The 12,241-nt window shown below is 44.4% G+C and overlaps 1 protein-coding gene across 1 annotated transcript in view; it reads left to right on the forward strand.

The window, feature by feature from the left end:
• NSMCE1 (NSE1 homolog, SMC5-SMC6 complex component) overlaps positions 1-12,241 on the forward strand; it is a 42,115-nt gene that overhangs the window by 8,578 nt on the left and 21,296 nt on the right. The window contains exon 2 of the mRNA XM_025853963.2: positions 6,372-6,518. Within this exon, the coding sequence (XP_025709748.1) occupies positions 6,372-6,518 (147 nt within the window). The remainder of the gene's footprint in view (positions 1-6,371; positions 6,519-12,241) is intronic.

Here is a 12,241-nt window from a genome sequence, read left to right on the forward strand (position 1 = left end):
AGTTGCTCATAATATGTTCTTATAATTGTTTGTATTTCTTTGGTGTTGGTTGTGATCTCTCCCCTTTCATTCATGATTATGTTGATTTGGGTCATTTTTCTTTTGGATAAGTCTGGCCAGGGGTTGATCAATCTTGTTAATTCTTTCAAAGAACCAGCTCCTAGTTTCGTTGATCTGTTCTGTTCTTTTGGTTTCTGCTCTGATCTTTATTATTTCTCTTCTCCTGCTGAGTTTAGGCTTTATTTGCTGTTCTTTCTCTAGCTCCTTTAGGTGTAGAGTTAGGTTGTGTATTTGAGACCTTTCTTGTTTCTTGAGAAAGGCTTGTATTGCTATATACTTTCCTCTTAGGACTGCCTTTGCTGTATCCCAAAGATTTTGAACTGTTGTGTTTTCATTTTCATCGGTTTCCATGAATTTTTTTTAATTCTTCTTTAATTTCCTGGTTGACGCATTCATTCTTTAGTAGGATGCTCTTTAGCCTCCATGTATTTGAGTTCTTTCTGACTTTCCTCTTGTGATTGAGTCTTAGTTTCAAAGCACTGTGGTCTGAAATATGCAGGGAATAATCCCAATCTTTTGGTACCGGTTGAGGCCTGTTTTGTGACCTAGCATGTGATCAATTCTGGAGAATGTTCCATGGGCAGTAGAGAAGAATGTGTATTCCGTTGCTTCCGGGTGGAATGTTCTGAATATGTCTGTGAAGTCCATTTGGTCCAGTGTGTCATTGAAGGTCTTTATTTCCTTGTTGACCTTTTGCTTAGATGATCTGTCCATTTCAGTCAGGGGGGTGTTAAAGTCCCCCACTATTATTGTATTGTCAATGTGTTTCTTTGCTTTTGTTATTAATTGCCTTATATAATTGGCTGCGTCCATGTTAGGGGCATAGATATTTACAATTGTTAGATCTTCTTGTTGGATAGACCCTTTAAGTAGGATATAGTGTCCTTCCTCATCTCTTATTACAGTCTTTGTTTTAAAATCTAGTTTGTCTGATATAAGGATTGCCACCCCAGCTTTCTTTTGGTGTCCATTAGCATGGTAAATGGTTTTCCACCCCCTCACTTTCAATCTGGGGGTGTCTTTGGGTCTAAAATGAGTCTCTTGCAGACAGCCTATGGATGGGTCTTGTTCTTTAATCCAGTCTGATAGCCTGTGTCTTTTGATTGGGGCATTTAGCCCATTTACATTCAGGGTAACTATTGAAAGATACGAATTTTGTGCCATTGTATTGCCTGTAAGGTGACTATTACTGTATATTGTCTGTGTTCCTTTCTGATCTATGCTGCTTTTAGGCTCTCTCTTTTCTTAGAGGACCCCTTTCAATATTTCTTGGAGGGCTGGTTTCGTGTTTGCAAATTCCTTTAGTTTTTGTTTGTCCTGGAAGCTTTTTATCTCTCCTTCTATTTTTAATGACAGCCTTGGTGGATATAGTATTCCTGGCTACATATTTTTCTCGTTTAGTGCCCTGAAGATATCATGCCAGTCCTTTCTGGCCTGCCAGGTGTCTGTGGATAGGTCTGTTGCCAATCTAATGTTTCTACCATTATAGGTTACATATCTCTTCTCCCGAGCTGCTTTCAAGATTTTCTCTTTGTCTCTGAGACTCGTGAGTTTTACTATTAGATGTCGGGGTGTTGACGTATTTTTACTGATTTTGAGAGGGGTTCTCTGTGCCTGCTGGATTTTGATGCCTGTTTCCTTCCGCACATTAGGGAAGTTCTCTGCTATAATTTGCTCCAATATACCTTCTGCCCCTCTCTCTCTTTCTTCTTCTTCTGGGATCCCAAGTATTCTAATGTTGTTTCGTCTTACTGTATCGCTTATCTCTCGAATTCTGCCCTCGTGATCCAGTAGTTGTTTCTCTCTCTTTTTCTCAGCCTCTTTATTTTCCATCATTTGGTCTTCTATATCGCTAATTCTCTCTTCTGCCTCATTTATCCTAGCAGTTAGTGTCCCCATTTTTGATTGCACCTCATTAATAGCCTTTTTGATTTTGATTTGGTTAGATTTTAGTTTTTATTTCTCCAGGAACGGTTTCTCTAATAACTTCCATGCTTTTTTCAAGCCCAGCTAGTATCTTTAAAATCATGATTCTGAACTCTAGGTCCGACATTGCACTAATGTCTGTATTGAGTAGGTCCCTGGCAGACGGTACTACCTCTTGTTCTTTTTGCTGAGGTGATTTTTTTCGTCTTGTCATTTTGTCCAGAGGAGAATAGATGAATGAGAGAACAGAATGCTAACAGGTTAACAACGTCCCCAGCAAATATACTCTATACAAATCAGAAAAGACCTGAAACCAGGGGAAAAGAAAGGGAACGAAAGAAAAAAGAAAGAGGAAAAAAAAGAAAAAGAAAAAGATCAAAGGAAACAAAAACAGAACAAAAGAAAAGAAAACAGAATATGATCAAATATGATCAGGCTGGTGCATGGATCAGTGCCACACACTAGATTTTGGGTGTATTTTGGTCAGTTAGAAGAAAGTGCCTCCTAAAATTTAAGAAAGAAAGACATATATGTACAAAATAAGGGTTGATACATTGAAGGGATGGAAGATGACTGTAAAGATGAAAATTATAAAAGATTTTTAAAAGGAATTGATAAGTTGTTTGAAAAAAGAAGATTTAAAAAAAAAAGGGAGAGAATGTGATCAGGCAGGAGACTAGAACAAAGCCATACACTAGTGATTTAGGGTATATTTTGATCTGTTAGAAAAAATTGTATGTCAAAATTTTAAAGCAAGAACAACATATACATATGCCAAAAATAAGGGTAACTACTATGAAGGGATAGAATATGACTCTAAAAATGAAAAATAAATTTTTTTTAAAAAAGGGATTGATAAGATCTTATTTGTAAAAGGGCAAAAGAAAAATTAAAGAAAAACAGTTAAAATAATTAACTTTGAAAAACTAATGAATCATGGTAAAAAAGCCATGAATTCTATGTGTAGTATTCCCGTAGCGCTGGAGTTCTCCCGTTCTCCTTGATCGGTAAACTTGGTCTTGGCTGGCTGTTCGTGCTGATCTTCTGGGGGAGGGGCCTGTTGCCGTGGTTCCCAAATGTCTTTGCTGGAGGCGGAATTGCCCTGCCCTTGCCAGTCTGGGCTAAGCAATCTGCTCGGGTTTGCTCAGGTTTGCCCTCGGCAGCTTTTGTTCCCTGCAAGCTCTCGGTACAGCTTTGGAGGATGAGAGTGAAAATGGTGGCCTCCCAATCTCTGTCCGGAGGAGCCAAGAACTCGGGGCCCCATTCCTCAGTGCGCCCCCAGAGAAAAGCAGTCAGTCACTCCCGTGTCCCCGGTCTCTGGCCGCACTCCGTGCTCACCTGGCCTGTGACCATTTCTATCTCTGGCACCCGACCCCGTGTGGAGTCTCCAAACCCAGCAGATCCCTGCGGTGCGTTCTTGCGCCGCTCCTCCCAGGGGAGGAAGGGGAGTCTCCCCGGCTCTGCTGCTTGTTGGGTCCCTGCTGGAGGAGCATTGGCCTGACTGGGCCGCGGATCATGGTTTATGGCCACCCCGAGCTGAGAGCCCGCGCCTCGGCTCCATCTCTGCAGCCGGCTTCCCCGCTCCGATACCTTGGAGCTTGCTGCACTCAGGCACCCCCAGTCTTTCTGTGACCCCGAGGGTCCTGAGACCACACTCTCCCGCGAGGGTTCCACCCCCAGCTCTGCCACTGGAGCGACGTCCCTCAGCGGAGCCAACTTCTAAAATTCTGATTTTGTGCTCCGCGACTCTAGGCACTTGCCAGAAGCGGCCGACGGAGGCCCCCTCCCCCGCCGTCTATCCTCCCGAATATCGCCTCGGATTCACTTCTCCGCACGTCCTACCTTCCAGAAAGTGGTCGCTTTTCTGTTCAGAGAGTTGTTGCTATTCTTTTGTTCGATCTCCTGTTGAGTTTGTAGGTGTTCAGAATGGTTTGATCCCTATCCAGCTGGATTCCTGAGACGAGACATAATCCAGGTCTCCTACTCCTCCACCATCTTGCTCTGCCTCCCTCGTGACTGTTTAATCAGTCATAGTTTCTGAATCTATTAAGATGATTATAGGCTTTTTCTTCTGTATTCTGTTAATGTGGTGACTCACACTGACTTTATTGAGATATTATTGAGCTATGACATTCAATTGATTATCACATCTTATACCGTTGAGGGGATAAACCCAATTGGTCACCATGTAGAATCCTTTCTATGTGCTAAGTTTCAGTTAATGTTTTGTCCAGACCATTGCAGCTGTGTTTCTGAAAGATACTGACCTTTTTATTTTCCTTTGTTTTGAAGCCTCGGTTAGGTTTTAATGCCCAATTTATGTCAGCCTTATCAGATGATTTGGGGAGGGTTTGCTCTTTTGCAGGCCCTGGGGTAGTTTTGTGACATTTGAAATCACTTGCTTCCAGAATGTTTGGTAGGGCTTCTTGATAAATCCATCCAGATCTGAAGTTTTCTTTGTGGGGAGATGGACTTCCCACAGAATGTCTTCAATGGTTATAAAACTTGTTGGTTTTCAGATAATTCTTTAGTTGGTTTTGAATGGATTTCCTATAACTTTGCATATATTTACAACTTCAGATTATTGTTAGGTTGTTTATGTCCTTTTTTTAAAAATATGTTTGTATCCTCAGTTCCCGTTTTTCATTCCACACTTGATCTTAGCCAAAAGGCTGAGAAGCGATCCCCTTTTTCATTCCAAATAGTGTTTATTTGTCAGTCTTCTCTCTCTTGGAAAATCTTGTCAGAGGTTGGTTGCTTTTAGTATGTTTTTTTCAAGGAATAATTTTGGTTTTGTTGATCTCAAATGTATATTAATTTCATTGTTTTCTGCTCTTTATTATTCACTTTCTTTAACTTTTTTTGGATTTAATTTGCCGTTGGATTTAATGTTGCTGATCCTAGTGATAGGAAATAAACTTTGGCAGGACATAGTGACTGGCTGGATCTGCGGGCGAAGGGGAGGAGGATCAGAGTTGGATGTTCGGGCCTGTGGTTTGTATGACTGCGTGGACCACCCCCCTACCGCCCCCCCCAAACCGGAAGATTCGTGGCAAAGAAAAAGGTTGAGGATGGGGGAAGGAGGAGATGAGCCCAACTTAGGACCTGTTGAGGTTGAGTCATCGCTGAGGTGTTCTCAAGGATACCTAGCAGGCAGTCTGAGAAACTGGTCCTGAGCTCCTGCATCTTCCCACCCCTGAGGTCCAGTTGATGTGCTGTTTAAAAAAAAAACAACTGAGCAGCAACTAACCTTTTTGTGTCTCTCCTACGTGCCAGCTCCTTGGCAAACCTCTGGTAGTCATATCTCATTTAAATGGCATCTTCTGTCTTAAAGATAGTTTTTTGTTATCCCCATTTTATAGATGAAAAGACTGAGGCCGAGGGAAATGAAGCTCATTAGCTGAAATATTTTTGTGCTGTATTTGCCTAAGGGAACAGCGAATTTCTTGTCAGATCATGGCATTGCCTGAAGTGAATGTTAAACCCTCAGAATTCCAGGCCCCTCGGTGGTCCGAACCTCCAGAAACGGGGCCCAGGAATCTGTATTTTTTGTGCGCAGGTTCGATGACTCTCAAGATCAGGTGGGTCTGGCAAACACTTGTCTCAACACCACCTGCCGATTTCTAAAGCCACGCTCTTTGCCTCCGCACCGTGCCACCTCTCCGCGGCGAGAGCAGGGTGTTTGATCGGGACTTGTGTAATGCTTTTATCAGCTGTAATCTCTGCGGTTTGTGGAAAGATAACGTTTTAGTAGAGAGCAAGAGATTGAAAAAGCACCCCACAGTGACAGTTGTTTCATTAGTGGTTTGGGAGATGAGAAGGAAACTAGTACTGGGTAAGTGCTTACTAGCAGTTCTTTAGGCGGTGAATGCCGTTCTAAGTAGAGCGTGAGAAAATGGGGCCACAGCTGACTTTATCCAAGGCCATAGATCCGATAAGTGGCTGAACCAAGTTTCAGACCCAGAATTGTCTAGGAGTAAATAGAGCTAACGCTTACGCAGTGTTTATCCTGTTACCCGGCTTTTATTGTGTATTAACTCACTGAATGGAGTTAATTCCATGGAGGCCGTTGCTATCGTTCGTCTCATAGATCAGAGACTGAAGCACACGGAGGTTAGGTTGCCCAGTTTCACTCACTTAGGTGGTAGAGCAGGCCGGGTCCAGGCACTCTGGCTGGCTCCAGAATCCACGCTTCTCCCCACCTGCTGGTACTCGTCGGCTTGCCCCAGACCCGTGTCCTTTTCATTTAGGGACATTTGGCAGGATGCACTTGAGTTTGAGAACTACAACAAATGTCTACTTGTGAATGTCAGTTAGTACACAACACAGAACTTGGCTTTCCGAGAGCCCAGAGGTGACTGGGTTTCATTTCCTTCTTTTCTTAGCTCCTTCACACCCGCAGGGTGGTACTAGAAGGGCAGGTGTCATGACTGACGTCCACCGGCGATTCCTCCAGTTGTTGATGACTCACGGAGTGCTGGAGGAGTGGGACGTTCGGCGCCTGCAGAAGCACTGCTATCGGGTCCATGACCGTGAGTATTGTCTCCCAGGTCCCAGGATGCCCCGGAACCATGTGATCGGGGACTAGAGACACGGGTATAAAACCATAGAGCCGGCCAAGCAGGACACCTCACCGGGGCCTTCAGGTCTCTCACACAGTCTCACACTAGCCCGTTTCTCATCTTATCTTTGACTTTTATTTATACTTTTTATTTTTTTACGTAAATCTGACACTTAGCCCAGGGGATAGGAATTTGGACTTTGAAGCCATCTAGTTGGGGCTCACACCAAGGCTCCAGCATCTTCTCCAGCCTGAGTTTCTTTATCTCTCTAATGAGGACAATTCATCGTCCTTGACACCACAGGGGGGTTCAGAGGATTAAGAGACAAGATGCATACAAAGTGCCTGGCCCCTTGGAAGGTGCTCATTTGGCAGTCAATGGTAAGAGGGTGGCTGAGCACAGTGGGTCAGAGCGTAGCCTGGGACTCAGCCAGACCCGGAGATAGTGCCGCCCTGGGCCGGCCGTGTGCGTTTGGAGCATCTTCTCAGTGGTTGCTGAGACAGGAGGTAAGATAAGACACACGAAGCATTCAGAGACTGGGCCCGGCTAAGTTGGCAGTGCAGTACAAGCAACAGGATCAATGCTGGCAGGTCAGTAAAATTGGTATTGGTAGCTCGGGTTGAGTTGAGTGTCAGTATGGGTAGATCCTGTTGAGTGACAAAGAAAGTGGATAAATTATACTTACTGTATGATGTCACTGTGTTAAGCTTTTTGTAAAACTTAATGTTTTTTAAAGAATTTATTTGAGAGAGAGTGAGCGAGCGAGCACGTGATGAGCCAGGGGAGGGGCAGAGGGAGAGGGAGAAGCAGACTCCCTGCAAAGCAGGGAGCCTGACACGGGGCTCGATCCCAGGACCCTGGGATCATGACCGGGGCTGAAGGCAGACGCTTAACCGACTGAGCCACCCAGGCGCCCCAACCTAACGATTTTTGCTGTTCATGAATACAAACATCTGCATGTAAAAAAAATAAGAGTGGACCAGAAGGGTATGTAAGACACTTGTGAGGTGCTTGCGAGAAATCAGAGGACACTGTCATCTTTATCATATTTTGTTCTTTTATTAAAGAAAAGATCCGAAGCGAATAAGGCGTTCGTGGTGTAGTCTGATGATCGTCACTTCCGATGAATGGGAATATGGGTGTTTGTTTATATTCTGTGCTTTTGTCTTTCTGTGTTTTCAGTTTTCAAAAGAAGAGGGGAAAGCACATAGGGGTGAGCCAGCCAGGAGGAGTGAGGACAGGTGTGTGTGGGGCGCCAGGTTTACAGGTGAAGGCCCATGAGAAGAGGGGCCGCGTGTGGGGGAGTGCTGTCTGCCGCGTGGCGGAGGTAGAAGTCACGTCGGAGAGAGGTGAAGGGTGGGTGGGAGCAGCATGGGTGAGGCGGCAGGTGCAGAGACATGATGTGCAGAAGGGAGACGAGAGGGTGTGTGCTAGGGCAGAGGCAGGTTGGGAGGGACTGGCCCCTTGAGGTATCCCACGTAAAATGCCGGGAGCTTGCTGGGGGATGCTAAATGAAATGCTTGCGGGAATCCTACAGTAAGGAAACCTCTTGAACCTTGTTTCATCCCGTGTATCCAAACTTCGTTGACCTACACCTGACATACTTTGGGAAACCCCAGATAGGAACATATGATATGTGGGAACAGATGTGTCCTTATGGTGTGTGGGCTTACAGATCAGGAAGAACCCACCGTATGTACACCAGAATAATGGGGTTTCTTTTGTGCTTAATTCTGGGGACAGTGAAGACATCTGGAAGGGCTTGAAACAGGAAAGGGACATAATTAGTGCTATACTAGAAAACTGTCCTTCTGGTGAAAACATAACTGCTCTACTTGCATGCACTGGGGTGGATAGAGGTCTTTGGTAAGGGCCTCCTTTATGGGAAAGGCGTATTACACCTGCCAAGCTAGCTGCCCTTGTTCCTTAAAAAGCACAACAGGGTTTTCAGCCTCCCCCTCGGAATGCTCCAGTGAAGGGCCTAAGAATGTTTTTCTTAGTCTTTTGTCTTCATGACAGTTCATTCCTCCCCCCTTCAGTTTCTCATGTAAGTCCTAAATGTGGGCTTTAATGCTAATGGGGAAGTTTCCGTAGCTCACTGCAGGGAGCCACATGGTGCCTTAGTACTAAGAATGAAAGTGTTTTTGCCTTTGTTTGACCTTTAAAGTTGTTATGACCTAATTTAGGAAAGTCCTGTAGAATATATCTAGGAATTAATTTATTCTTCCCACTTTATGTGCCGTATCTATGCATTAAGATATCAAGATACAGTTATGGTTAGGGTAATCAGGATAGAGATGGAGTTTGTTTTCCCCTGCCCTTCATTAAAAAAAAGGCTTTTCTTAAGCATTATTGTTATTTTAGAGACTTTAAAACGAGAAGTGATGGAAAGAAATGATCTCAAATTAAGTAAATACTTACAAGACCCAACATTATTAATCTGTCTTTGGAAGAGATGCCCAGGAAAGTCCCCTTTTACCAACTGGAAACGTATTCAGCTTCTAAGATAATTATGAAACAGAGGAGTAATTGAATCTGTGGGTTATTCTGATTGCAGTTTCCCATGGTTTTTTGTCCGGCTTGCCAAACACATTTCCTATTCTGGGCTCTGGTTCCAACTCTTCTTACTGTCATGAAACTGGAAGCAAATTCCCCAGTTCTCTGGGCTAGTGAGAGTTGAGGTTTTGTTGTGATGCGCTGGCATAAAGCTGTGGGCCTGGGCTTTCTGCGTGGCACTGAGGGCCTGTGGGCTCTCGGAGGGCACCTGAGGTTGTGAGCTGGAGCGTGTGAACGTGTGTGCGGTCATCCGGCACCTCTTGGGGGCATCATGGGGGCCAGGCCCCTGTGCTGGGGACTGGTGACTGGTGACACTGAGACAAAACTTTTGCTTCCCTTGGGTTTCATGAATCATGCAGACACAGAATCCTATGATTCTAGTATAAGCCTCCCTTGATGGAAGTAGGTACAGGAAGCCAGGGGAGTGATGATTAAGGAGACTTGCATTTGAGGATTTCCACTTTTGACCAAGACAGAGTAACAGGGACCAATCTACCTTCCTTTCTGAAACAAAAAGAGATGAAACAGTGGACATCAGTCAGTGAAGGATAGTGACTCCTTGAGGGACATGCAGTGAAGGTTTTTCCCCCCACTGTTGTCTTTTCTAGTACTTCCTCTCCAGTTCCCTGGACACTGAGTGGATGTCCAGTAATTCAGCTCAGTTCTGACACTGTTTACCTGGAGTTAGCTTCAGATCCCACAGTTAAAGGGGTTCGGCTCCACCAGGCTGCCCCCACTTCAGATGCCAGTCTCAAGTCTGGGCCTCTAGTACTTCCGACCGACCAGCTATACATCACGTTTTCTGGCCTACCCCTCAGGTTCAGTAATTTGCTAGAATGGCTCGCAGAACTCAGGAAAACCCTTGACTTACATTGCTAGTCTATTATGAAGGATAGAGCTCAGGAACAGCCAAAGGGGAGAGATGCATAGGCAGGGGTGGCACCCTTTCTGGGTGCTCCATCCTCCCAGTACCTTGATGTGTTCATCATCCTAGTGGATCTCCAAATGCCATCATTTGGGGTGTTTTTGGAGCTTTCATGACACATGCGTGATTGATTAAATCATCGTCCACGGGTGATTAGCTCCGTATGTAGTCCCCCTGTCCTTCCCAGAGTTGGGGATGGGGCTGAAAGTTCCAAGCTTCTGATCAAGGCTTGGTCTTTCTGGCAACCAACCCCCAATCCTGAAGTTCTTTAGGGACCTACCAAGAGTTGCCTCATGAGAACGAAACACTTCTGTCACCCTTGTCACTCAGGAAATTCCAAGGGTTTTAGGAGTTCTGTGCCAGGAACCAGGGATGACAACCAAGTATCTTTTTTTTTTTTTCCAAATATGTTTTTTATACTGCAGGCAAAACCAGAATCAGCACTATAATTGCCTCAGCTCACTGTCCTAAGCGTTTTCAGGCCATGGTGCAGGGGAAACCCAGGCAGAGCTAAATAGACTGTCTGAGCTGAGGGGGTGGGGGATGAGAGCTCAAGGAGACAGAAGCATTTGCAGGTCAGAGCAGAAGAGGTGCTCGGAGAGGTGGAGTCGGCTGACTCCCCCTACTCCCTGGCAGGGATCCAGCGAAGAGCAGATACACAGGGAGCTGCCCGAGGCCAGGCAAAGATGCAGTTGAAAGGATTAAGAGAGAATCAGTGCCTCTGATATGAGGAATTCTTAATCTCAGGAAACAAACTGAGTGTTCCTGGACTGGTGGGGGGTGGGAGGGATGGGGTGGCTGGGTGATGGACATTGGGGAGGGTATGTGCTACGGTGAGCGCTGTGAATTGTGCAAGACTGTTGAATCACAGATCTGTACTTCTGAAACAAATAATGCGATATATGTTAAGAAAAAAAAAGATAGCAGGAGGGGAAGAATGAAGGGGGTAAATCGGAGGGGGAGACGAACCATGAGAGACGATGGACTCTGAAAAACAAACTGAAGGTTTTAGAGGGGAGGAGGGTGGGGGGATGGGTTAGCCTGGGGATGGGTATTAAAGAGGGCACGTTCTGCATGGAGCACTGGGTGTTATGCACAAACAATGAATCATGGAACACTACATCAAAAACGAATGATGTAATGTATGGTGATTAACATAACAATAAAAAATTTAAAGAAAAAAAAAAGAGAATCAGTGCCTGATGTTCACAGGGTGGAGGATAGTACCCACTGCAGGTACACAGTGGCTTTGCTGGGGAGTTCTACCAAGGGTTGGAGGAAGAAGTGCTAATGGTTCTACCCACTCCTCCAGAAAATTGAAAAGAGGGAACACTTCCCAACTCATTCTTTGAGGCCTGCATTATCCCAATATCAAAACCAGGCAAGGACATTGCAAGGAGAGAAATCTAAAGACTAACATCCTTCGTGAATATAGATGCTAAAATTCTAAACACTATTTTAGCAAATGAAATCTAGCAATATATGGAAAGGATGATATAATATGACCAAAGTGGTGCTTAGACCAAGAATGCAGGGTTGGTTTAATATTTGAAAATCAATCCATGTAGTTTACCATATTAACTAAAAAAGAAAAACCCATATGGTCGTCTTAGTAGTGCAGAAAAAGCATTTGACAAAATCTGATATCTATCCTGGCATGATGCAACAGAAATTCACACAGGGAAGTAGAGATCCTAAGGATCAAGGGGAGAAGCAGATTTACAGGGCCTTGGGGCTTAGAGCAGGAGAGAGGACTCAACAACTACATCTATTCTCGATAAAATCCCTCAGCAAAGTAACAAAAGAAGGGAGATTCTTTAACCCAATAGAGAGGGTCTGTGTAAAACCTACAGCTAACATACTTCACTGTGAAGACTGAATACTTTACCCTAATATCAGGAGCAAGACAGGAATGTCCATTCTAATCATTTCTGTTCTAGCCAGTGCACTTAGGCAAGAAAAAAAGTAAAAGCCATTCAGGTTGGAAAGGAAAAAGTAGAACTGTCTATTGAAAGACATGATCATCTATGTAGAAAATCTGATGGATCTTTAAAAATCTACTAGAACTAGTAAGTGGGTTTAGTAAAGTGGCAGGATACAAGATCAATTTCCAGAAATCCATTGTATTTCTGTATGCTCAGAGTGAATCATCAGAAATTGAAATTTTAAAAAGCACTGTTCATAATAGCATCAAAAATATGAAATACTTAGA

The sequence above is a fragment of the Callorhinus ursinus genome, unplaced genomic scaffold, assembly GCF_003265705.2.
Source record: "Callorhinus ursinus isolate GAN/ISIS: 27379988/994484 unplaced genomic scaffold, GSC_fseal_2.0 scaffold87, whole genome shotgun sequence".
In the NCBI taxonomy this organism is placed as follows: domain Eukaryota; kingdom Metazoa; phylum Chordata; class Mammalia; order Carnivora; family Otariidae; genus Callorhinus; species Callorhinus ursinus.